This window comes from Gorilla gorilla, chromosome 11 (assembly GCF_029281585.2).
Source record: "Gorilla gorilla gorilla isolate KB3781 chromosome 11, NHGRI_mGorGor1-v2.1_pri, whole genome shotgun sequence".
Taxonomy (NCBI): Eukaryota; Metazoa; Chordata; class Mammalia; order Primates; family Hominidae; genus Gorilla; species Gorilla gorilla.
In genome coordinates this window covers 73,126,721-73,152,934 of record NC_073235.2, presented here as the reverse complement: position 1 = coordinate 73,152,934, position 26,214 = coordinate 73,126,721, and the positions used below count along the sequence as shown (strand labels likewise).

The following is a 26,214-nucleotide window of genomic DNA, read 5'->3' as shown; positions in this document are numbered from 1 at the left end:
AGTCTTCTGATTTGTGCCCTTTTCTGGATATGTATTATATTTGAAAAGAAAGTTTGGGCCGGGTGCAGTGGCTCACACCTGTAATCCCAACACTTTGGGAAGCTAAGGCAGGTGGACTGCTTGAGGCCAGGAGTTTGAGACCAGCCTGGGCAACATGGCAAAAACCCATCTCTACTAAAAATAGAAAAATTAGCTGGGTGTGGTGGTATATGGCTGTAATCCCAGCTACTCAGGAGGCTGAGGCACAAGAATTGCTTGAACCAGGGAGGCAGAGGTTGCAGTGAGCTGTGATTGCGCCACTACACTGCAGCTGGAGTGACAGAGCAAGACTCTGTCTCAAAAAAAAAAAAAAGAAAAAGTTTAAAAAAAGTAGATGAAGGCATAGCTGCAAATGACCAAAATGGAAGAAGCAGCAGATCAAAATATGAACACTAAATATCTGCAGCGGAACTTTTAAAAAATGTTCTACTCCCAGAATCATTTCTGTTTGACTTGACATTGTTCAGTCTGCTGGTTTTCTTATTTTACTTATTTTTATTTTTTTTTGAGATAGAGTCTCGCTCTGTTGCCCAGGCTGGAGTACAGTGGCGCGATCTTGGCTCGCTGCAACCTCCACCTCCCAGGTTCAAGCGATTCTCCTGCCTCAGCCTCCCTAGTAGCTGGCATTACAGGCATGTGCCACCATGCCTGGCTAATTTTGTATTTTTAGTAGAGACGGGGTTTCTCCATGTTGGCCGGGCTGGTCTTGAACTCCCGACCTCGGGCAATCCACCTGCCTCGGCCTCCCAAAGTGCTGGGATTACAGGCATGAGCCACCGTGCCAGGCCAAATCTACATTTTTCATTAGGGGGAGATTAAATATTGTCTAAAATGACAAATCAAGAAGATAGAAGCAAATTATTCAGAGGCATGCTAGCAGCCATTAGAAGAATTAGAAATAATTTTAAACAATGATTGCTTCCTGGAGAGAGGCACATGGAGAAGGACTGCTCTCCACTATAAACCCTCTGGACTATTTGATTTTTGTCACGTGCATATTACTTTGATACATCTAGTAAAAGTTACAAGATTCCAGGTTGCATCATTCTCATCTGCTTGGTTTAAGAATTGCTTTTTGAGGCCGGGCACAGTGGCTCACGCCTGTGATCTCAGCACTTTGGGAGGCCAAGTCGGGCGGATTACCTGAGGTCAGGAGTTTGAGACCAGCCTGATCAACATGGAGAAACCCCCGTCTCTACTAAAAATGCAAAATTAGCTGGGCGTGGTGGCATATGCCTGTAGTCCCAGCTATTAGGGAGGCTGAGGCAGGAGAATCTCTTGAACCCGGGAGGTGGAGGTTGCAGTGAGCCGAGATCACGCCATTGCACTCCAGCCTGGGAAACAAGAGTGAAACTCCATCTCAAAAAAAAAAAAAAAAAAAAAAAAAAAGAATTGCTTTTTGAGTTTTGGTACTGTGACTAGCCCAAGAATAATGTCTACAGTCTGTCTTCTCTATACTGTGACTGAAAGTGAACATCATTTCTAAAGTACTCTTAGGAGTACAGCTGTATTAATGACTTAACTATGCAGAGCTTCTGGATTATGATTCCACAATTACTTCTGTTTACTTTTTAAGTTTATTTATAGATATATTTAAATGAGAAACAAGCCAGGTTTAGAATTACATTGTGCACGGACAAGCAGGGAGTTATGAACATTTCCATTCAACAATTTGAAAAGCAGCTAATATTATCAAACCAAAAGTAGACAATCAATGACAAGTGAAACTTCCAAAAGCATTCATATATTAATAGTAACATGAAAAATTTATATATTCTACACATTATTTTTTAAACAATAAAATAAACTTTATCTGCATTTTTTCTGCTGTACTTAAAACATTACCTTTTGGGTGAAGTTCAGCTATTGAAAAATTGGCTATATTTATTTTACTTGTAAAATTACAATTTCTGAGATCTTTAAATACCTCATTTCATTATTTATCTTCATAAAAGGCCTATTAATGTGCTCCCTTTCAAAACTCTGATAACAAGATTTTCTTCAAGGTTATTTCTCTCAAAATTTAGGTATCTTCTTGCATACTATCTTTTTTTTTTTTTTTTTTTTTTTGAGACAGAGTCTTGCCCTGTCGCTCAGGCTGGAGTGCAGTGGTGTGCTCTCAGCTGACTGCAACCTTTGCTTCCCGGGTTCAAGTGATTCTCCTGCGTCAGCCTCCTGAGTAGCTGGGATTACAGGTATGCGCCACCATGCTGGGCTAATTTTTGTCTTTTTTTTTTTTTTTTTTTTTTAGTAGAGACGGGGTTTCACCATGTTGGTCAGGCTGGTCTCGAACTCCTGACCTCATGATCCGCCCATCTTGGCCTCCCAAAGCGCTGGGATTACAGGCCTGAGCCACCGCACCCGGCTTTTCTTGCATACTGTCTACCACATATTTTAGAGTAAGAAAAATATTAAGAACATCTGTTCTAGAGAAATGGTCTTATAGGGCTTCTTTGTTTTTGATTACATCACACAGCAATTTGTCATGTTTTATATAAAGTAGGTGCTCAAAAAAGTTTGTCATACTGAATCATGTTGAGTATTATCTAACATCATTACAATATAATTAGCCCAAACTTGAGTGAAAAATCAGAGGTTATAGTGTATGAAAAGTGACTAATCATATGTAACATACAATTGAAAGTAACAATCCTGTCAGATATGCTTGTGTAACTTAGTTAAGTTTCTCCATGTATTCTCCATTCACTAGCTATCCCCTCTACCAAGCCCTGTGCTAGGCTCTGTGCACACAAAGATGGACAAGATCAGGTCCTTCCACTGTAGCCACTGATAGCCTCATGGAGTTATTTGACCAGTGAATGGAGAGTTACAGAATAAAGTGACCTGGACTTTCCCTGTCACCAAAGTGACAGGTCCAAACTTTCCCTCTCATTCCTTTCTTTTCATCACTGAAGTAGTGTGGGTGTCTTGGCAAGGTGAAATAAAGAGACAGAGGCTTTCTCAGCATCATAATTAACAAGAGAGGGGTTATTTGCCTTGTAGAAAGAATCTGAAAGATTTAGGCCTATCTGCCTAAACACAGGCAATTATCCTGTTCTAGGAGATCTTGGGGCCAATCCTCCAGGATGGGGCACTCAGCAATGGAGCCCTGACTCTGGGGGAGGTGGGAGTGATAGAAAAGCCCAGCAAAGGTGGGAGGGTGGAGAAGAGTGCAGGAAAGGAACTCCTGGGTCTCCACTGGGGCAGATTCTGAATGGATTGAAAAGTAACTACTTGATAGGAAAAATCAAGCAATATTATCAGTGTCCATGATTAGACTGGGGTGAGACTCTTCGTTATCTTCCTAGACACTGGGGGCATGAATGGCTGTTTAAACTAATGTAAAGTTGTTCTCAGTGTCCCACAGGGCCCCATGGGATGAGGAAGGAAGGCAGCGCCCAGCTCAGGCTGCACAACACATGTGGGAGACTGGTAGAGGTAGGATAAGATGTTTTGGAATCTGCAAGTGGTTCAGTAAGGTTCAGGCATGGACCATATGTCCAAAGAAGCTGACCCCGTATCAGTGCTTTCTTATGCAATGACAGACAGTCGATTACCATGAATGTTCCTACTCTGGACAGATTTAGGGTTAGGAAGCACAATTTAATGTTGAGCAAAAGAGTCTCCTTTTGAGGATGAAGAAAAAAAGGAAGGGTGGGCTGAGTTGTTCTCCTCAGGGATACAGTCCACTGGTGACAGAGATTTGTAATATTCATCTTCCCCATCAAGTACTTTGATTTGGCTGCAACAAAGAAAACAACAGGATTTTCAACAAAAAAGAAAACAAATGTTACAATCATCACTGGGGCAGCTAAAGTCATGTGAGTAGCTGGAACAGGGTTGGGGTCCAACACTGGAGGGGAGGGACAGCTCCTAGGTAGTTCAGGGTCTCCCAGTACAGAGGTACCAGGGTCTGATCTACAAAGCCCTTCACCTTTGGGTCATGCACTGATAGTGGGTCCAGTTTTGTGGAGTCTGGAAGTTGTGGTCATATTGCAACTTGCTTTATGGGATTGAACTCTCTGTCTCCATCTGGTTCCCTCTAGATGAGAAAGTTTTCCTCCTGACCTCCCCCAATTCTCTAATTATTACCATTATGTACTTCATTGCTATTCTCAATTGAGATGCTAACTATCAAATGAATGACAAATTCCTTACTACCCTCTATCTAACCAGTTGGGCATGTTTCTCCTTGTCCATGTTTTTAAGGCCCGGGGTAGGATAATGTGGAGGAAGTGGCCTATTTGTACTTCGTAGAGTGCTCTTATTTGTGGAAGGAGAGTTTTATATAACCCACTACATGTGTCTAATTATGAAGAAAGTACAATTCCCTGGAATAATTATGAGAAATAACATTTGCCCTTAGGTGACAATTTCAACCTTTTTGGACAGAATAGATTCAAGTTTTGTATACTTGCTACTGTGAAAAGTAATTTCCAATGTCAATAAGAGTGGCAATATCTGGATTGCATATTTTTAGAAGCCTCTCTGGAAAGTTTTGCATTTTCTGTAATATCACAAAGGACCCCTTCTGTTTACAGTTGCTTAGAACTAAGAAGACAGATATTTACCCAAGTTTTCTTGGCTTCCTCTTGCTCCCTTGATATTCTAGAGTTCCCTGTGGAGAGGGCCAAGAACACACAGTCAAAGCAAAGCAGCAAGTCGTTAATTTTTAATTCAAAGTGATTTTGTGTTGAATGCAAGCAGATGCTGATAATATCAGAAGTCACAGCATAATTTTTTTGATCAAAGGGCTCAAGTGAGCCTGATGAAGCATGCATCTTGCTCGTCTTTGATAAACCACATCAATTATTCACCGTGAAGGCAGACATCCTGACATGAAAGCAACAGATAAAGAGCCTAAGCACATGTTCAAGACGAGAGCATGAGGGTGGGGGTGGGGCTGCAGGGGCTGGAACAGGTAGTAATAACAGAATTATTAACTGGAAACAAAACCAGTGAAACAGCTTTATGGCCACTTTGAACTCACATTTAACTGGTTATAGTACATGGTGTCCTCAGGGCTACTCAGCATTTTGGGCTGCTGACATCGTCGGCGAGGTGTTCGATGCTTCTGTGCAAGACCATTTTCTGAACCTGAAAAAAGAGCAAAACTTTGCTGTAAACTGTCCGAGGTGTTGGGAAAATTAAGTGAAAAATGGCTCTTCACATAAATGCACTTAGTAGAAACTGTGTCCTATTTTAATGGGTATATTAAAAGCTTTACTAATATTAGGAGAAATGCCATCCTAAAAAATACACACAGATTGCTAAGTGTAAACAAGGGCCATTGTCTGTAACTTTGCATTCAGCTTTCTGATCTGAATCAGCAGTCCAGGGTGACACAAAGCAAGTTGTTGTTTCCACATTGGTGAAGTATAAGTTGGTGGTCAGCATTTACAGAGTAGGGTGCCCTTAGTGGGATGACTATGTCAGGACAACCAAAGTAATCTGGGATTGTTTGCACCACATCCTGCAATGAGAGTTCAAAAACATCTGGAGCACACATACTCTTGGGGAGATGAGAAGGAAACCTTTTGGTGGGATACATTTTGTCGGGGGGGGAAATGGCTTGAGCTAAAATTTACTGAAATGCTTTGAACAATACCACTGATGCATGCAGTCTTTGGAGGTAGTGTAAAAGAGAAGGAGAAAGGATGATTGCACGATTACATGAAGCAGTCTCTCCCTGTTTGTCCTGATTTCAGAACCCTGGACCAAGAGTGCCCTGGAGATTAAGAAACCACGAGTCAGAAGAAGTTATAATTAATGGCTGGGCACAGTGGCTCACGTCTGTAATCCCAGCACTTTGGGAGGCTGAGGCGGGTGGATCATGAGGTCAGGAGTTCGAGACCAGCCTAGCCAACATGGTGAAATCCCGTCTCTACTAAAAATACAAAAATTAGCTGGGTGTGGAGGTGCACACCTGTGATCCCAGCTACTCGGGAGGCTGAGACAGGAGAATAGCTTGAACCCGGGAGGTGGAAATTGCAGTGAGCCAAGATCGTGCCACTGCACTCCAGCCTGGGCAACAGGGCAAGACTCCATCTCAAAAAAAAAAAAAAAAAAATAAAAAGTCATAATTCATTTCCCTTCCAAGCAAATGATTTTTTGGATCTACTGTCCTTTTGGCTCTATATCTGAATCAGGATTCAGCAGTTCTAGTTTCTTGGCAACACACACACAGACACACACACCTCTGTCATAGAATATTGTCCATGAATGTTGTTGTTTAGAGAAAAGCTATCACTATCCTGGAGGACAGAGTGTTTATTATAAACTATTCATTAAAAAGAGTTGGAGATTTTACTTGGTATCATATTTTAACTTCACCAGAGATTTCCACGATTTAAAAAAATTCTGGGGGAATTTTTAAAGTAGAGAGTGACTTAGCGCAAGGTCCATTATTAATAGCAAAATATTTGTTCCCTAAGTATAAAGTTTTGTATCTTGATTTTTCTTGAATTGGGACAAATCTATATTTGGACAAGACTATCAGAACCCAGCCTGGCCAACATGGTGAAACCCCATCTCTACTAAAAATACAAAAATTAGCTGGGCGTGGTGGCGGGCGCCTGTAGTCCCAGCTGCTTGAGAGGCTGAGGCAGGAGAATCACTTGAACCCGGGAGGCAGAGGTTGCAGTGAGCTGAGATTGCGCCACTGCACTCCAGCCTGGGTGACAGAGTGAGACTCTGTCTCAAAAAAAAAAAAAAAAAAAAGACTATCACATCCATCCATTCTAAATACCCATTTTTTTTTCAGAAGAGAAACTGAGGCCCATAAAATTGAATGGCTCATCTCAGATCAAGTGGCCAGGTGGGTACCCAACCCTAGATTTCTTACTTCTTGTTCCAATAGGTGTTTTTTGTTTTTTTTTTACACTATAGCATATGGTCCTTTTTTTTTTTGAGATAGTCTCACTGTTGCCCAGGCTGGAGTGCAGTGGTGTGATCTTGGCTCACTGCAATTTCTGCCTCCCAGGTTCAAGCTATTCTCCTGCCTCAGCCTCCCAAGTAGCTGGGATTACAGGTGTGCACCACCACACCCAGCAAATTTTTGTATTTTTTGTAGAGATGGGGTTTCATCACGTTGGCCAGGTTGGTCTCGAACTCCTAGCCTCAAGTGATCTGCCCTCCTCGGCCTCCTAAAATGCTGGGATTACAGGCATGAGCCACCGTGCCCAGCTTATAAGATATTGCCTTTCTTAAGAAGAAACATTTTTTAAAGTCAAAGGTTTAAGTAAAAGTAAGTTCGATGAAAAAATATATATATTATATATTATATTATATATATTCTATATTATATATTATATTATATATTATATTTTATATGTAATATATATATTTTATATGTAATATATATTATATATTATATTTTATATATTATATATTTTATATTTTTATATAATATATATTTTATATTTTATATATAATATATGCTATATATTATTTTATATATAATATATGCTATATATTATATATATAATATACGCTATATATTATTTTATGTATAATATACGCTATATATTATTTTATGTATAATATACGCTATATATTATTTTATGTATAATATACGCTATATATTATTTTATGTATAATATACGCTATATATTATTTTATGTATAATATACGCTATATATTATTTTATGTATAATATACGCTATATATTATTTTATGTATAATATACGCTATATATTATTTTATGTATAATATACGCTATATATTATTTTATGTATAATATACGCTATATATTTTATATATAATATACGCTATATATTATTTTATATATAATATACGCTATATATTATTTTATATATAATATACGCTATATATTATTTTATATATAATATGCGCTATATATTATTTTATATATAATATACGCTATATATTATTTTATATATAATATATATATTTTATATACTATTTCATATATAATATATAGAATATTATAAATATATAGAATATATTCTATATATAATATAGAATATATTATAATATTCTATATTATATAATATATATTATATAGAATATATTATAGAATACATAGAATATATTATATTCTATATATTATATTCTATATAATATATATCTTATATAATATAGAATATAATATATATACATATTTTTTGAGACAGAGTCTCATTCTGTCACCCAGGCTAGAGTGCAGTGGCACGATCTCAGCTTACTGTAGCCTCCGTCTCAAGCGATGCTCCTGCCTTAGCCTCCCAGGTAGCTAAGATTACAGGCAGATACCACTACACCCAGCTAATTTTTTGTATTTTTAATAGAGATGGAGTTTCGTCATGTTGCCCAGCCTGGTCTTGAACTCCTGACCTCAAGTCATCTGCCCAGCTCAGCCTCCCAAAGTGCTGAGATTACAGGCATGAGCCACCATGTCTGGCCTCAATGAAAACATATTAATTAGCATAGCAAAACAATGTTGCTTGTAGAAGGTCCAACAGCCTTAACAGACATTCTCATCCACCTCTTCATGATCACTGTGCAGAGCACAGGAACCTAGCCTGTTGTGCTGGCAAAGTCCTCAGAACACAACACAGCGGTTCTTTCTGATGGTTCCAACATACCTCCTCCTTGTTTGCTTTGTGAAGTCCATGCTCTGCAATATGGTAGAATGTGAAGCTGTGAGTCCCTTTTGTGTCATCTCCTTTCTGATTTATAGATCAATGAAGAGAAATGTCCTTAGGTCAGGCTGCTGGTGTGAAGTATGCTCTGGAGGTCTGACATCCACTCTCCCTTAGACTTTCTAATACGGCAGGAATTCCATCCATGGTAACTCAAAAGACTGATCTTAAGAAGTTTTTGGGTTCAACTAGAGTTCAGCCTAGTTCAGCTGGACTTCATATTTATATAGTGTTTACATTTTATCAGAGGTTTTTATTTATGTTGTCTCAACTGGTAATGCTTTATATACGATATGATTTTCAACTTTTGTTCTTGACGAACTTGCTGTTTCATTGGCTTTTATTTTTTTCCCGATTCTTATAAGGAATTAAGTTATTGGATAGAATGTTCTTAATTTTAATATTTCTCCCATTACTTAAAAACAACTGTTGGTGTCTAATCTTATGGTTTCTACACTATACTAGAATCTGGTATAAGCTAGTTATCTGATTTAGCATCAAATTTTAATTTTTATTATTTTAAGTTTAATTTTTCCACATTTCACAATGTTCTGCAAAGAATGCTGTAACTTCCAGGTGCTTTGCCATTGGAAGAAATCTGAGTGTCACTGATACAATGATCCATTGTAAGCAACCGAATAAATAATTGGGAAGTAGACCATTATTTAATAAATGCTATTGGAACAATTTAATGGCAATATGCAAAAATATAACTTAAATACAGACATATTAACATTTATCCTATATACAGTGTACTTTGCTGGATTTTGTGGAAAATACGAAGAGAAATAAGACAAAGTCCCTGTTTTCAATCTAGTAGAGGACACTGTCTTAAGATGTTAAGTGACTTCTTTAAAGCCGTTTAAGCTAGTGCTGTTGGGCTCAAATTGTTTAGTTTTTAAAATTCTAAATCCTTTACTCTTCTCAATACATTTCTTGATTCTCACAGGCCACAATAAATTTGAGATGAGTTATATAGTTGAGAATTTTAAACATTCTCCAGAAAACTTTAGAAAGAAATGGAGTATCTCAGCTGTATAAGACGACGTTAGTGACATGCATGCATTTAATTATATTAAAGTAAAACGTTCCATATGATGGACAGTAACAAAACTAAGACGAAAGGAAGTACAACAGAAAGATAAAAACAATTAAAAGATATATACCCATAAAAGTTACATCCATAATGTGGAAAGGCTGAGGCGAGAGACAGAGAAATATAGTTAGAAAACGAGATAAATGCTGAACTATCCTGACGAACAGCTTCAATTTAACAATTATTACTGCTTCTCTATTAATTCATACACCACAAGGTTAAAAGATAATGTGGGAAAGGCCCCAGAGAAACAGGAGAATCCACAGGTTCCCTGCCTCCTGAAGTGCAACTTGGCAATAAACGGAGCTGGCCGGGCACGGTGGCTCACGCCTGTAATCCCAACACTTTGGGAGGCCTAGTCGGGCAGATTGCTTGAGCTCAGGAGTTCGAGAGCAGCCCAGGCAACATGGCGAAGCTCCATCTCTACAAAAAATACAAAAAATTAGCCAGGCATGTTGGCATGCACCTATGGTCCCAACTACTCCGGAGGCTGAGAAAGGAGGATCCCTTGAGTTCAGGAGGCAGGGGTTGCAGTGAGCCGAGATTGCACCTCTGTACTCCAGCCTGGGTAATAGAGTGACACTTGGTCTCCAAAAAAAGAAAAAAACCCAGAAAAAACCCCAGAACTAAGCAACTTGTTCCAAGGAATACGTTGCAATGAAGTAAACCAAAAGAAAAAAAACCCAATTTGTATGAAGACAGACAGACATAACACTTTTTTTTTTTTTTTTTTTGAGACAGAGTTTTGCTCTTCTTGCCCAGGCTGGAGTGCAATGGCGTGATCTCGGCTCACCGCAACCTCCGCCTCCCAGGTTCAAGCGATTCTCCTTCCTCAGCCTCCCTAGTAGCTGGGATTACAGGCATGTGCCACCACGCCCGGCTAATTTTGTATTTTTAGTAGAGATGGGGTTTCTCCATGTTGGTCAGGCTGGTCTCGAACTTCCAACCTCAGGTGATCCACCTGCCTCAGCCTCCCTAAGTGCTGGGATTACAGGCATGAGCCACCGTGCCCGGCCATAACACTTTTATAGCAGTAAAAAAGCTAGAAACGTGATACATATTTAATAATCGAGAAGAAATTAACTCAGATATAAAAATTGTTTCATATCTTGAGTCACTGACAAAGCAGCGATAAATGTGTATGATGTTGACAGAAGAAAATTCAAAACTTGGAAAAAGAAGTAAAATACAAAATAACATACAGCACATTGACTAAATCTATGCATGTACATGCATTAAGAAGTTTATCATGATTTTTCCCTTGAAAATTTAAATACTAAAAAATCAATAAGGCACATAGTACTAAAATTGTTAGTTCTTTGCATATATGAAGAAAGTATAACCAGAAAAGGCTAAATTTGTAAGCAGCAGAGTGAAAACTTGAACGCTGTCTTTTGGATTTTGGGCCAGTCAGTTTGCATTAAGATATAAAACAGTATGGTTATCAGATAGTTACCTAGTTCGTTTGATTAGTTTATGTAGAGAAACTGGGCAACTCAAGTTTGAACATTCACTTTTTTTTTTTTTTTTTTTTGAGACGGAGTCTTGTTCTGTCACCCAGGCTGGAGTGCAGTGGCGCGATCTCGGTTCACTGCAACCTCCACCACCGGGGTTCAAGCGATTCTCCTCCCTCAGTCTCTTGAGTAGCTGGGATTACAGGCACCCACCACTGTGCCTGGCTAATTTTTTGTATTTTTAGTAGAGATGGGATTTCACCATGTTGGCCAGGCTGGTCTCGAACTCCTGACCTCAAGCAATCCACCTGCCTTGGCTTCCTAAAGTGTTGGGATTACAGGCGTGAGCCACTGCCCCCGGCCTGAATATTCACATTAGAATGTGAGTTTTTACTTTGAGGACCATAATGCTCATATTCTCAAAGTGGCTTATTTCTACCTCGCATAGATGCCCATGAGACAAACCAAACTCCCCACTTTGTCGTACATTGGCAACTACCTCCTTACTGGGCTTTTAAAGGTATATTATGTTATGAATACCAGTTTGCATTTAACATAGGTCTCTTTCCTTTTCAAGAATCTTTGCACCTCCCCCAAACCCCCTGCCCTGCACCTTCTGATTTCATATTTGAGAACTTTAACACATCTTTCTCTTCTGAATTGTTATAGAACTTTATAATAAACTGGAGCTAAATCTGTCAGAAAATGGAAGAAATCTGGATAGCATTTCAGGAGCACTGGCAAATGCATACTCCTTACTTCCTAATCCCAAACTGTCACACTGTGGCTGCACATGTGCCCAAGCCCTTGGTGAGAGACAAATAGCTGAATTCAGTCAATCTGTCACATAAATTCAAACAACTGGTTTGTAAATTTAATTTTTCTTTTCTCTTTATTGAACATGCCGGTATACTCAAGCTAGAGTTGCCAGATGAAATGGAGGACACGGCTGGGTGCGGTGGCTCAGCTGGGCGCAGTGGCTCACGCCTGTAATCCCAGCACTTTGGGAGGCCGAGGTGGGCTGATGGCCTGAGGTCAGGAGTTCGAAACCAGCCTGGCCAACATGGTGAAACCCTGTCTTTACTTAAAATACAAAAATTAGCTGTGTGTGGTGGTGTGCACCTGTAATTCCAGCTACTGGGGAGGCTGAAGCAGGAGAATCACTTGAACCTGGGAGGCGAAGGTTGCAGTGAGCTGAGATTGCATCATTGCACTCCAGCCTGGGTGACAGGAGTGAGACTTTGTCTCAAAAAAAAAAAAAAAAAAAAAAAAAAAGACACACAGTTAGATAGATTTGAATTTCAGATAAACAACCAATAATTCTTTACTACATCCATGAAATATTTAAGACATATTAAAAAATGATTGGTTATTTGAGATTCAAATCTAGCTGAGTGTACTGCATTTCTATTTGTTAAATCTGGCAACCTAATTCATGCACAGTCGTAAGTCACAAATGAGGCTTTTGTCGTCTTCCAAGGTTTCAGAGATGAAGAAGAAAATGTCTTCTTCTACTCCATTTGACTTGCTGAGTTGCAGCTATTTTGGCTACACATGCCCCCTCCTACACTGTCCTCTAAAACTTAATGTTTCCATTTTCATCACCTGCTACAGATGTGCCAGTTCTGTAAATTTCCTAGCAAGCTTGAAGGAAGTGAAGGACAACTGCAAGGAAGGGCAGGATGGAGCATGCAGCCCACGTATTCCCCAGCTTGGTGGGGCAGAATGGGTTCTTGGCTCCTGAGGAATGGGCAGGCAACGCACAGGGGTCCTGGGAAGAAAGGGAGAGAATATCCTGGGAGAGCCATAGTCCCTGGCACCCTCCTGTGGTCCTTCATCAGGTATGGATACTTTCTGAGCTGTGTGATTGCTGATCTGATTGCCATTTTGTGGATGAGGCGTTCTCAGGTTCATTTGCCAAATGAAACATCCCCTTTAAGCAAACAGAGTGTTCAGTGTTCTAGATTTACAGATGGCAAATCCTATATGAGGTTATAAGCTATACCCCTGGGGCATTTAAATAGGATTAGAGTTGTGCAATTAATTTACAGAGCTCTGCCAACTCTGTGCATAAAGAAAGGTGCGTCACTCCTCTGACCAAGGTTCTCAGGGCATTTGCAGGTGACAGTAACCCAGCTGTCAGCTAGACAATCTTTCTTCTCAATGAGGGTTGACCATGCGCATGGTACTCCGGTGGATACTCCCATGAAATAGCTTCTGAAGACAGGACCTGTCTTTTCTGGCTGTCTCTTCCCCTAACCATTTCATTTTTATATAGCAACTCTTGTTTTGCAAAGTACTTTTTGTTTACTTCATCTCATTTTAGCAAGGCCAAATAACCCTAAAGAGATAACAGAGGCATAGTGAGACTAAGAGATTATACAGTTAGAGGCAAAGCCCAAATGAGAATTCAGGTTTTTGAAGTCCAACTGAGAGTATTTTTTAACATGATACCAGTTGTTCAACTTTTAAAATACTAATGCCCGGGTCAAAGCCTGGACATGGATTTTTTTTTTTTTTTTTCAAATCTCTTTAGGTGGTTCTACTGTGTAGTCAAGGTTAAGAACCATTGTGCTTGACCATATTAAATCTTTCCTTCCCAATAAGAACCATATCAGCAGAAAGTCTACCAATAATCTACATCACCTTAAAAATGAAGAAATGTATTGTAATTCCCTTGTCCCTAATATGCCTTGAGGCATGGACTATTTCAGGAATGCTCAGAGCCTAACAGATCCTCAGGTTATTGGAGACAGGGAAGTATGCCCTGGTAGCTCAGATTTCCAAATTTAAGTCATGTCATGGAGGAAAATTCTCTGTGGTCTGGCTCCTTGCTTTTATATCTGAGAGGTCTGAGGCTCAAGGAGCTTAGGTCCCTAAGCTATAACTCAAGATTCTTGATTCAAAATCCCAGGGCCTAGGTCATGGCCTCTATTATGATGCTTGTACTTTTGCTGAGACATTTTCATAAGTTTTCACTTCACCAAGTCTAACTTCAGGAGGAACTAAGGAATTCAGTGGGCTTTTGTAAAACACATACACACACAACCAGAAAGAGAGATTTTCTCCTGGGGTGCATGTAATTCAGATCCTGCTTTTTAAGATGAAAGGAAAGCTACAAATTTTCCCACTTGCCATGTTATGTCATGAACAATCTTCTTCAAAATTGCAAAACTGCTACAAAGAAAACATCCCTGAGTTAAATTAGTGCCTGTGGAAGATGCTAGAGTTATAAATTGTCTATGGAATTTTCTACTTATTAGTTAAGGAGGTGGCAATAACTTCCCCTGAAACCAATAGCTCAGAGCCTGGCACACTCTCAACAAATGACGAATGAATGAAGAATGAATGAATGAATGAATGAATGAATGAGTGAATGAGTGAATACTGACTATTCACCATTCTCTTTAAGATCTCTTCCATCTATGTGGCCTATTCTTTGGTTCTCAGACTGTTAATTGGGATGTTTTTGTCCAGGCTTCCAATAGGAAGAGGGTCTTTCCTATCCTGGGATACCTCTGGGGAAACTGTCCAGAGGCGTTTCAAAGAGGTAGATGAAATCAGTCTCTAAAAACAAAGTTCCTTAGTATTTTTTATTACTGTCCTTTCAATATCTTTATAGGAATATGTATTCTTTTTTTAACTAAAAAATTCATTCATTCATTTAATTTGGGTTATGGCTCCCCGCCCCCCCCACTTAACAATAAAGTCATAAATATTTCCATTCTATTAGGCAACTTTTAAAATAGTATGTTTCTTTTAGAGTTACTTTTTGAAAAGGTAATAAATGAACCTAATGTTCAAATAAGTTAAGCAGTGAAAAGTTTGTCTTTTTTCCACACCCAGTCTCATTCCCACAATAGTAGTAACTGCTGAGACAAGTTTCCAGAGATATCTGTCTTCCAGAGATAGTTTAAATGGTATCACTTCTAATGCTTGCATGGTATTTCATTTTATGGATGAATCATGATTAATTTATACAATTTCCTATTTTGGGCATAGAAGTTGTTTCCAATGTTTTTCTATAGTAACAGTGCTTTGAGGAACATACTCATAGTTTGGTGTTTGACAAATGTTCCTTATTCCTTAGGATAAATTTCTAAAAGAAGAATTACTGGCCAAAGGTATGCATATTTTAAAAACTTATGATTTGTTTTTTTCAATCGCCATCCAGAAATTGTGCAGCAAAATACACTTCTGCCACCTATACCTATATTACCCATTTAAGCAGGCCCTCACCAGCGTGAGATGGTTCTTAAGAAAAAGTCTGACAATTTAATAGGTGCAAAAATAACACCTCATTTGTGTTTCTATTTGCATGTCATTGATTATTTGAAAAGGCTGAATGTTCCCTACCCTCCCAGTTTATTAACCATTTGTGTTTCAGGATTCCTCTTCAGTTGGAAACAGCAGCAAAGTTCATAGGTCGTGGGTGGATGTAAAGTGGATGGAACAGGTTGTTGCCAGTCTATTGGAGTAGGATGGTAGATGAGCAGTCCCCTTGGCTAACAGGTGTGGGTATGCCTTTTTTAAAAATTAGCATGTTGTAGGGGAATATTTCTGAAACTTTTGTCACGTATCTACCTCTTAGGCATTTTTTACTTTATTCACCTATACTACTATTTAATATTTTAAAAATTCAACTGATTTTTTTTTTTTTTGCTTAAATACATGTCTTTAAAACTGGAACTTTATTCGCCACTGTAAATGGAAAACCAGTGTCATTTGCCATATATAGAAGTGAACTATATAGTAAATACAGTGAAAGTGAAATGGTATCATCACACTTGTGCTAGATTCCCTTTCCTGTAGAAGGTTCTGGGTTTCTTAAAAGGCTTGTTAAAAAGAGAGATAAGTAAATGTGAGAGGAATTTAAGACATACTAGCACCACTAAGACTTTCTCCTTAAAGTAATCTGGAGGATTTAAATTGAGAATTGAAAAAAGTAACTTTATTTTACATAAGAAATTATGTAAAAGAATTATGTTATTTAATGCCACATCCATACGTCATCAAAAGTCAACTTGGTGACCACTAGTGGCCCATGTCCCACACTTTGAGAAACGTGTGTTGGGGTGGGAATCTGAAGTCAGAAAAACTGGAGTATGATAACCACCTCAGCACTTATTAGAGGCCTTCACTTGGGAATGATGACCCTTCCTTGTAGGGTTGTAGTGAGAATGACAGATAATATATGAAAAGATCAAACATGGTGCCAGACGCATTAGCAGGTGCTGCGAAGGGGCTGTTGTATTTCTTGTTATACTGGAGTGGTTCTCCACCCTGGATGCATATTAGAATCATCTGAAGGGCTTTTTAAAAATACAGATATCATGACCTCATCCCTGGAGATCCTAATTTAATTGGTCAGGGGTAGGGTTCTGGCATTGTTACTTGTTTAAAACAAAGTTCCTCCTCCTTCCCAGTGATTTTAATTTGTAGCTAGTGTTGGAAAAACCATGGACTTAACCCTTTCCTAAGAGCTTAGATCAATTCTGCAGATTGGCTATCTGCCATTTTGAAAAGGTGGCATAGGCTCAGGGAAGTATTCACTGGACAAAAGGAATTCTGGATGGGGGAAGCTCTAGGCACCATCAGGCATTTGCTTTGTGCTGGAAGCTGCATCAAATGGCTTGAGCCCAAAGTAGACATAAGGGCTCCTTATTTCCCTGGACACTGGGAAAATCATTTCTCTTATTCCAAGAGAACAATTTTGCTGACCATGGAAATACCATCTCTGGTTTCCAGAGGTACAGTGCTGTTCAGTGCTCTTCTGGAGGTTGTAGTATGAAGAAATGACAAAGCCAAAAAGGCATTCTGACCTAGGGAGATTCTCTTTAAAGCAAAATATAAATGTAGGGCAAAAACTCTGCGGTCTCAGGAGGATTGGATCCAGGGGAAAATGTTTAAAAGGCAAACATTTAGAATCAGTTATACAGCTTCAGCAATGGTTTGCTGTTGCCTTGCTGTCTTTTTGTTTTGCTTTGTGTAGTGCTCAGAATATCTGCATCATGTAGCATCTTTCTATTTTTAGGAGTCTTTAAACTCCTTTATTCTGAGGCCCCAGAATATTCTCATCCACCACGTACTTTCACGTGGAGATGACTGACTTCATCTTTGACAATGGCAGTTCCCTAACCTTGATCCAGCACGGGAGCAGGAATTAAGGTGAAAATGGCCACCCAAACTGCACCCAGTGGGAAAACAGCATTAACTCAGCTTTTAAAAAAGTGTCAACTTGGAAAATCCAAGACCTAGATCTGATGCTTAGTGGACCCACAATGCCAGGCAGCAGTCTGGGAGATGTCACTTCTGGAGCTTCTAATGAGATGCAAATCACCTAGTGAACTACTGGGGAGCTGGGAAACAATGTCCTGGGTAAAAGCAGATAAAAACGGAATGAAAGAATTTCTTTGAAGATTGGAACGACATTTTAAGTGCTTGCGGATATGGGACACCAGATAGTGCTGGTTTTACTAAGCTAATTGTGACGGGGTCTTTGATTCCCTGCAGCAGGGGACCCTGGGGCACTCGTCTCCAGCTCTGTCTCACTCTTTGAGGAGCTAGTTCCAGTTCTACTGTGAGTGTGCAAGGGGCTGGTCAGCTGTAGCAAAACCAGCACTGGACATGGGGGATCAGAAGACCCAGGCACACATAGTTCAAGTTCTGACACATATTGGTATGTGACCTTAAGTGAATCCCTTACCCCTCTGCTGCCATGTTTTATGTGTAAAATGATAAAGAGAGGGGTGGACTGAGGTAGTAATTTTTAATGGAGGACATTGGTGTGGCAAATTACACATGTTCTGGCCTGAAGATTCTGAGCTGCTCTCCTTGGAGTCACATTCTTTCCCAGTGTGTGAACATCTGTGTGCAGTGAGAGACATGCCTGATGGGGATCTGTTGCCTGAAGCCAGTGTGAAGGCAGGAAAAGGGTAAGAACCATTAGCCCAGAGGCACTTTAAAGTCCCTTCCAACTTTAAGATGCTATAACTCCAGAGTAATCGCCAGTTAACCTCTTGGAGCCTCATCTGTGAAACTGACATAAATGCTTTTGCTTTTCAGCTTGTTGGAATTTAAATACGACCAATCAAAATGCGTTTAGGCTTCAAAGGAAAAAGTTCTCCATAAATACACCAGAATTTCATTCTAACATGATTCATTCATTCAAAGAGCAAAGCTGCACAAGGTAGGTTCCTCTGAACCACTTTCTGGGTCATTTGGTTACTGATGGGCTAAAGGACATCGTTAAAACCTCACCTCAGCCTTTGCCCAGCTGTTAGCAAAACCTGCAGTGTATAGATTAATATTGCACAGCTGTACAAATACCCACCCAGGTCCATAGATTATAAAATATTTTTACACATAGAGAGGGCAGTCATTAGTATGAATGACATGATTTGGGGAGGTTATATCTACAAATGTCTGGCAGGTGTGTGTGTGTGTGTGTGTGAGAGAGAGAGAGAGGGAGAGAGAGAGAGATTGAGTGGAAATAGAAAAGAATGTCAGTAGTAGACCAAAATAAAATCACAAATATAATTTTTATCTTGCATTTAATTAATAAGATGTAAAAATGAAATCAATGAAGTGTTAGTGGTGAGAAATGCAGTTGTGATCTTTCAGTCTTAATCTTCAAAAAAGCCAAGAAAATAGTAAGTATCTGAGAGAAGCAAAGATTAAATAGAAAGGTATGGTTTGGTTATTTTCCTAATTTGTGCCGAATTTTGGAAGACATTTCTTAAGTACATTATAAAATCAATTTGGTCCAACTATCCAGTAAACATTAAGACATTTGTACAAGTAGGGCAGCACAAAGCTTTCAGTTCTCTGCTCTAATCAAGAATTTAAATTTCAGTTCTTCAGGGTCACAGAGAACTACCAAATTTCTTTGCCTTGTTTTACAATCCAATATGAGATTAGTAAAAATCCATTACGGAAATAATGCATAAAATGATGACTTCTCATGCCCTCCCTGACCTGAGGAGGTTGCAAGAGATCTGAATTTCTCCACTGGACTCAAGATTTCTCAACAAATTAGCATCAGCAGCTTCCTGCCCCCACCCCTTTTAAATATCCCTATACTCAGGCGGGGCGTGGTGGCTCACACCTGTAATCCCAGCACTTTGGGAGGCCGAGGTGGGTGGATCACTTGAGGCCAGGAGTTTAAGACCAGCCTGTCCAACATAGCAAAACCCTGTCTCTACTAAAAATACAAAAAATTAGCCGGGCCTGGTGGCGTATGCCTGTAATCCCAGCTACTCAGGAGGGTGAGGCAGGAGAATCGCTTGAACCCGGGAGGCAGAGGTTGCAGTGAGCCAAGATCAGGCCACTGCACTCCAGCCTGGATGGCAGAGTGATACTCCAACTAAAAAAAAAAAAAAACCCTACACTCTGAGTGACCTACCTGATCAGTATAGCTATAAGCACCTTCCTATATGTCATAAAAAACAAACCAAGCTTAACCAAAGTAAATGGTTACAGTTGTTGCTAATAAAGCTGAGAAATGGGTATCTCCTGTGTTATACAAGTGATATTTCAGCCTTGACAAGGAAATTATTGCCTACACACACACACAAACACACACACACACAAACATGCACAAAAGCAAATGCTTTGGCCATGAAGTTCGACCAAACTAAAAGATAGTTCCAGTGCAATGTAATTTTAAGTTTCCAAATGAACATATTCCAGGAGGCTCATATCAGTGGTCCTCAGCTCTTGACCCCTGAAGGAAACATTCTTTCAGGGACTTGGTTGTCTTGGTTTAGTCAAATAAAATATTAACAATCAGAAACCTGGCAGCATTTATCTGACAATATAGAGAAAATCATATTAACATGAGCTCTTCACTGGAATGATCTTGGACATCCATGATGGCACCGGGAAACGCGCCACCAGCTCTGGAAGGGTGGGAGGCTCTGGCTGACTTGGCACCTTCCCACTTCCAGCTCTCGTGGCCGCTCATCCTGCATGAGATGGGGACCCAGCAGAGAGGGGTTAAATGGGTTGAGAAGCCAGTCCAGCCAGGGGTCATTAGCAATCAAGGACCAGCATTAAAAGGCAGCAGGAGACTAAGGGTCTCTGACAGGCTTGGCTCCAGGCACCATCTGGAAGGAAAGAGGCTGTCAAAGTTGGCTTAAAAAAAAAAAAAAATTCATGGAGATCTTTTCTTTTCAATAACATAACACAAACAGTTATGTTATTATTTCCAGCGTGGTTCCTTCCTTGGAAGTTAGGTTATTTTCAAAGTGCTCTGTTTTTGAGAGTAGGGCCAGGCAGTCACATTTCTAGGCCTGTTTCTGGCCATGATGAACCAGTTATTGGCACCTGGGTTGGGACCAGCCCAAGACCAAGTGTATGGCCAACAAACTCTTATACTTTGATAGTGGCGAGAGATCGTAACACACATGCTTCGTAATAAGGTAACTGGAATATGTCAGATCTAAAGCATGGGGCACAGCTCATATCCAATAATGCATTAATTGTATTCCACACACTACAATACGATCTGCGACTAAAAAGAAAAAACCAGTCAGCTTTGCTTAACCTGTGTTCAAGCTGATCATCTAAGTTGTGATTTTTGACACAACTTAAAGAATTCTAAAACAAGCCTGGGTTCACTTTCTAAGGTAATTTGTACAAGGAAATGGCAGTCAGGGGTGTTGCATATTACATACATGTGGTTACCAACTTGGTTTACATTATTGATTAAATTCATTTTCTCTTTCTCTTTTTTAGACCTTTGGATATCTCCTCCTCCTTCCCCTTATCTATAAATATGTAAGAAAGAAAACATGTTTAAAATACAGTATTTTATTTCTTTTGATCACAGATTAGACTTAGAGAACAGAGATGCCCTATAATGTGATCTTTAAGAGATATTACAAAGCTTCCAATCTCACTGTGAGGATCGTTTATATATATATATATATATATATATATATATATATATATATATATATTTTATTGTACTTTAAAAGTTCTAGGGTACATGTACACAATGTGCAGGTTTCTTACATATGTATACATGTGTTGTGTTGGTTTGCTGCACCCATTAACTTGTCATTTACATTAGGTATATCTCCTAATGCTATCCCTCACCCCTCCCCCCACCCCACAACAGGCCCCAGTGTGTGATGTTCCTCTTACTGTGTCTGAGTGTACTCATTGTTCAATTCCCACCTATGAGTGAGAACACGCGGTGTTTGGTTTTCTGTCCTTGAGATAGTTTGCTCAGAATGATGGTTTCCAGCTTCATCCATGTCACTGCAAAGGACATGAACCCATTATTTTTTATGGCTGCATAGTCCATGGTGTATATGTGCCACATTTTCTTAATCCAGTCTATCATTGTTGGACATTTGGGTTGGTTGCAAGTCTTTGCTATTGTGAATAATGCCACAATAAACATACATGTGCATGTGTCTTTATAGTAGCATGATTTATAATCCTTTTGGTATATACCCAGTAATGGGATCCCTGGGTCAAATGGTATTTCTAGTTCTAGATCCTTGAGGAATCGCCACACTGTCTTCCACAATGGTTGAACTAGTTTGCACTCCCACCAACAGTGTAAAAGTGTTCCTATTTCTCCACATCCTCTCCAGCACCTGTTGTTTCCTGACTTTTTAATGATTGCCATTCTAACTGGTGTGAGATGGTATCTCATTGTGGTTTTGATTTGCATTTCTCTGATGACCAGTGATGATGAGCATTTTTTCATGTGTCTGTTGGCTGCATAAATGTCTTCTTTTGAAAAGTGTCTGTTCATATCCTTTGCCTACTTTTTGATTGGGTTGTTTGATTTTTTCTCGTAAATTTGTTTGAGTTCTTTGTAGATTCTGGATTTCAGCCCTTTGTCAGATGGGTAGATTGCAAAAATTTCCTCCCATTCTGTAGGTTGCCTGTTCACTCTGATGGTAGTTTCTTTTGATGTGCAGAAGCTCTTTAGTTTAATTAGATCCCATTTTCTATTTTGGCTTTTGTTGCCATTGGTTTTGGTGTTTTAGTCATGAAGTCCTTGCCCATGCCTATGTCCTGAATGGTATTGCCTAGGTTTTCTTCTAGAGTTTTTATGGTTTTAGGTCTAACATGTAAGTCTTTAATCCATCTTGAATTAATTTTTGTATAAGGTGTAAGGAAGGGATCCAGTTTCAGCTTTCTACATATGGCTAGCCAGTTTTCCCAGCACCATTTATTAAATAGGGAATCCTTTCCCCATTGCTTGTTTTTTGTTAGGTTTGTCAAAGATCAGATGGTTGTAGATGTGTGGTGTTATTTCTGAGGCCTCTGTTCTGTTCCATTGGTCTATATCTCTGTTTTGGTACCAGTACCATGCTGTTTTGGTTACTGTAGCCTTGTAGTATTGTTTGAAGTCAGGTAGCGTGATTCTTCCAGCTTTGTTCTTTTGGCTTAGGATTGTCTTGGCAATGTGGGCTCTTTTTTGTTTCCATATGAACTTTAAAGTAGTTTTTTTCCAATTCTGTGAAGAAAGTCATTGGTAGCTTGATGGGGATGGCATTGAATCTATAAATTACCTAGGGCAGTATGGCCATTTTTACAATATTGATTCTTCCTATCCATGAGCATGGAATGTTCTTCCATTTGTTTGTATCCTCTTTTATTTCATTGAGCAGTGGTTTGTAGTTCTCCTTGAAGAGGTCCTTCACATCCCTTGTAAGTTGCATTCCTAGGTATTTTATTCTCTTTGTAGGAATTGTGAGTGGGAGTTCACTCATGATTTGGCTCTCTGTTTGTCTGTTATTGGTGTATAAGACTGCTTGTGATTTTTGCACATTGATTTTGTATCTTGAGACTTTGCTGAAGTTGCTTATTAGCTTAAGGAGATTTTGGGCTGAGACGATGGGGTTTTCTAAGTATACAATCATCTGCAAACAGGGACAATTTGACTTCCTTTTTTCCTAATTGAATACTGTTTCTTTCTTTCTCTTGCCTGATTGCCCTGGCCAGAACTTCCAACACTATGTTGGATAGGAGTGGTGAGAGAGGGCATCCCTGTCTTGTGCCAGTTTTCAAAGGGAATGATTCCAGTTTTTGCCCATTCAGTATGATACTGGCTGTGGGTTTATCATAAATAGCTCTTATTATTTTGAGATATGTTCCTTGAATACCTAGTTTATTGAGAGTTTTTAGCATGAAGGGCTGTTGAATTATATCCAAGGCCTTTTATGCATCTGTTGAGATAATCATGTGGTTTTTTTCTTTAGTTCTGTTTATATGATGGATTAAGTTTATTGATTTGCATATGTTGAACCAGCCTTGCATCCAGGGATGAATCCAAATTGATTTTGGTGGATAAGCTTTTTGATGTGCTGCTGGATTTGGTTTGCCAGTATTTTACTGAGGATTTCTGCATCGATGTTCATCAGGGATATTGGTCTAAAATTCTCTTTTTTTGTTGTGTCTCTGCCAGGTTTTGATATCAGGATGATGCTGGCCTCATAAAATGAGTTAGGGAGGATTCCCTCTTTTTCTATTGATTGGAATAGTTTCAAAAGGAATGGTACCAGCTCCTCCTTGTACCTCTGATAGAATTCGGCTGTGAATCTGTCTGACCCTGGACTTTTTTTGGTTGGTAGGCTATTAGTTATTGCCTCAATTTCAGAGCCTGTTATTGGTCTATTCAGCAATTCAACTTTTCCTGGATTAGTCTTGGGAGGATATATGTGTCGAGGAATTTATCCATTTCTTCTAGATTTTCTAGTTTATTTGCGTAGAGGTGTTTATAGTATTCTCTGATGGTAGTTTGTATCTCTGTGGGATCAGTGGTGATATGCCCTTTATCATTTTTTATTATGTCTATTTGATTCTTCTCTCTTTTCTTCTTTATTAGTCTTGCTAGCAGTCTATCAATCAATCTTATTGATCTTTTCAAAAAACCAGCTCCTGGATTCATTGGTTTTTTTGAAGGGTTTTTTGTGTCTCTATCTCCTTCAGTTCTCCTCTGATCTTAGTTATTTCTTGGCTTCCGCTAGCTTTTGAATGTGTTTGCTCTTGCCTCGCTAGTTCTTTTAATTGTGATGTTAGGGTGTCAATTTTAGATCTTTCCTGCTTTCTCTTGTGGGCATTTAGTGCTATAAGTTTCCCTCTATACACTGCTTTAAATGTGTCGCAGAGATTCTGGTATGTTGTGTCTTCGTTCTCATTGGTTTCAAAGAACATCTTTATTTCTGCCTTCATTTTGTTATTTACCCGGTAGTCATTCAGGAGCAGGTTGTTCAGTTTCCATGTAGTTGAGCAGTTTTGAGTGAGTTTCTTAATCCTGAGTTCTAATTTGACTGTGGTCTGAGAGACAGTTTGTTATGATTTCTGTTGTTTTACATTTGCTGAGGAGTGCTTTACTTCCAACTATGTGGTCAATTTTGGAACAAGTGCAATGTGGTGCTGAAAAGAATGTATATTCTGTTGATTTGGGGTGGAGAGTTCTGTAGATGTCTATTAGGTCTGCTTGGTGCAGAGCTGAGTTCAAGTCCTGGATGTCCGTGTTAATCTTCTGTCTCGTTGATCTGTCTAATATTGACAGTGGGGTGTTAAAGTCTCCCACTATTATTGTGTGGGAGTCTAAGTCTCCTTGTGAGTCTCTCAGACTTGCTTTATGAATCTGGGTGCTCCTGTATATATTTAGGATAGTTAGCTCTTCTTGTTGGAATCATCACTTTACCATTATGTAATGGTCTTCCTTGTCTCTTTTGATCTTTGTTGGTTTAAACTCTGTTTTGTCAGAGAGTAGCATTGCAACCCCTGCCTTTTTTTGTTTTCCATTTGCTTGGTAGATCTTCCTCCATCCCTTTATTTTGAGCCTATGTGTGTCTCTGCACGTTGAATGTTGAGTATGGGCCCCCACTCTCTTCTGGCTTGTAGAGTTTCTGCTGAGAGATCTGCTGTTAGTCTGATGGGCTTCCCTTTGTGGGTAACCCGACCTTTCTCTCTGGCTGCCCTTAACATTTTTTCCTTCATTTCAACTTTGGTGTATCTGACAATTATGTGTCTTGGAGTTGCTCTTCTCGAGGAGTATCTATCTTTGTGGTGTTCTCTGTATTTCCTGAATTTGAATGTTGGCCTGCCTTGCTAGGTTGGGGAAGTTCTCCTGGGTAATATCCTGAAGAGGGTTTTCCAGCTTGGTTCCATTCTCCCCATCACTTTCAGGTACACCAATCAGATGTAGATTTGGTCTTTTCACATAGTCCCCTATTTCTTGGAGGCTTTGCTCATTTCTTTTTATTCTTTTTTCTCTAAACTTCTCACTTCATTTCATTCATTTGATCTTCCATCACTGATACTCTTTCTTCCAGTTGATAGAATCGGCTACTGAAGCTTGTGCATTCATCACGTAGTTCTCTTGCCATGGTTTTCAGCTCCATCAGGTCCTTTAAGGACTTCTCTGCATTGGTTTTTCTAGTTAGCCATTCATCTAATCTGTTTTCAAGGTTTTTAACTTCTTTGCGATGGGTTTGAACTTCCTCCTTTAGCTCGGAGAAGTTTGGTCGTCTGAAGCCTTCTTCTCTCAACTCATCAAAGTCATTCTCCGTCCAGCTTTGTTCTGTTGCTGGCGAGGAGCTGCGTTCCTTTGGAGGAGAAGGGGCACTCTGGTTTTTAGAATTTTCAGCTTTTCTACTCTGGTATCTTCCCATCTTTGTGGTTTTATCTACCTTTGGTCTTTGATGATGGTGACCTACATATGGGGTTTTGGTGTGGATGTCCTTTTCGTTGATGTTGATGCTATTCCTCTGTGTTTGTTAGTTTTCCTTCTAACAGTCAGGTCCCTCAGTTGCAGGTCTGTTGGAGTTTGTTGGAGGTCCACTCCAGACCCTGTTTGCCTGGATATAAGCAGCGGAGGCTGCAGAACAGCAAATAAATATTGCAGAACAGCAAATATTGCTGCCTGATCCTTCCTCTGAAGCTTCGTCTCAGAGGGGCACCCAGCTGTATGAGGTGTCAGTCGGTCTCTACTGGGAGATGTCTC

At 39.4% G+C, this 26,214-nt stretch overlaps 1 protein-coding gene and 1 long non-coding RNA gene across 6 annotated transcripts in view; one reads left to right on the top strand and one right to left on the bottom strand.

Moving 5' to 3' along the window:
* LOC134756653 (uncharacterized) overlaps nucleotides 1-26,214 on the top strand; it is a 95,233-nt gene that overhangs the window by 54,173 nt on the left and 14,846 nt on the right. For 2 of the 5 annotated variants that reach the window (XR_010129607.1, XR_010129610.1), the window contains 6 exons: nucleotides 6,803-6,856; nucleotides 8,720-8,829; nucleotides 12,846-13,072; nucleotides 15,322-15,355; nucleotides 15,619-15,743; nucleotides 18,297-18,420. This is a non-coding gene — a long non-coding RNA (uncharacterized lncRNA). Of the gene's footprint in view, nucleotides 1-6,802; nucleotides 6,857-8,719; nucleotides 8,830-12,845; nucleotides 13,073-15,321; nucleotides 15,356-15,618; nucleotides 18,167-18,296; nucleotides 18,421-20,969; nucleotides 21,052-26,214 lie in introns of those variants that run through there. The other 3 variants (XR_010129609.1, XR_010129611.1, XR_010129608.1) reach the window with 3 other exon arrangements.
* MYO3B (myosin IIIB) overlaps nucleotides 1,598-26,214 on the bottom strand; it is a 446,006-nt gene continuing 421,389 nt past the window's right edge. Inside the window, exons 31-33 of the mRNA XM_055379151.2 lie at nucleotides 5,030-5,136; nucleotides 4,611-4,657; nucleotides 1,598-3,781 (exon numbers count right to left, since the gene is read on the bottom strand). Of these exons, the coding sequence (XP_055235126.1) occupies nucleotides 3,643-3,781; nucleotides 4,611-4,657; nucleotides 5,030-5,136 (293 nt within the window). The 3' untranslated portion in view covers nucleotides 1,598-3,642. The remainder of the gene's footprint in view (nucleotides 3,782-4,610; nucleotides 4,658-5,029; nucleotides 5,137-26,214) is intronic.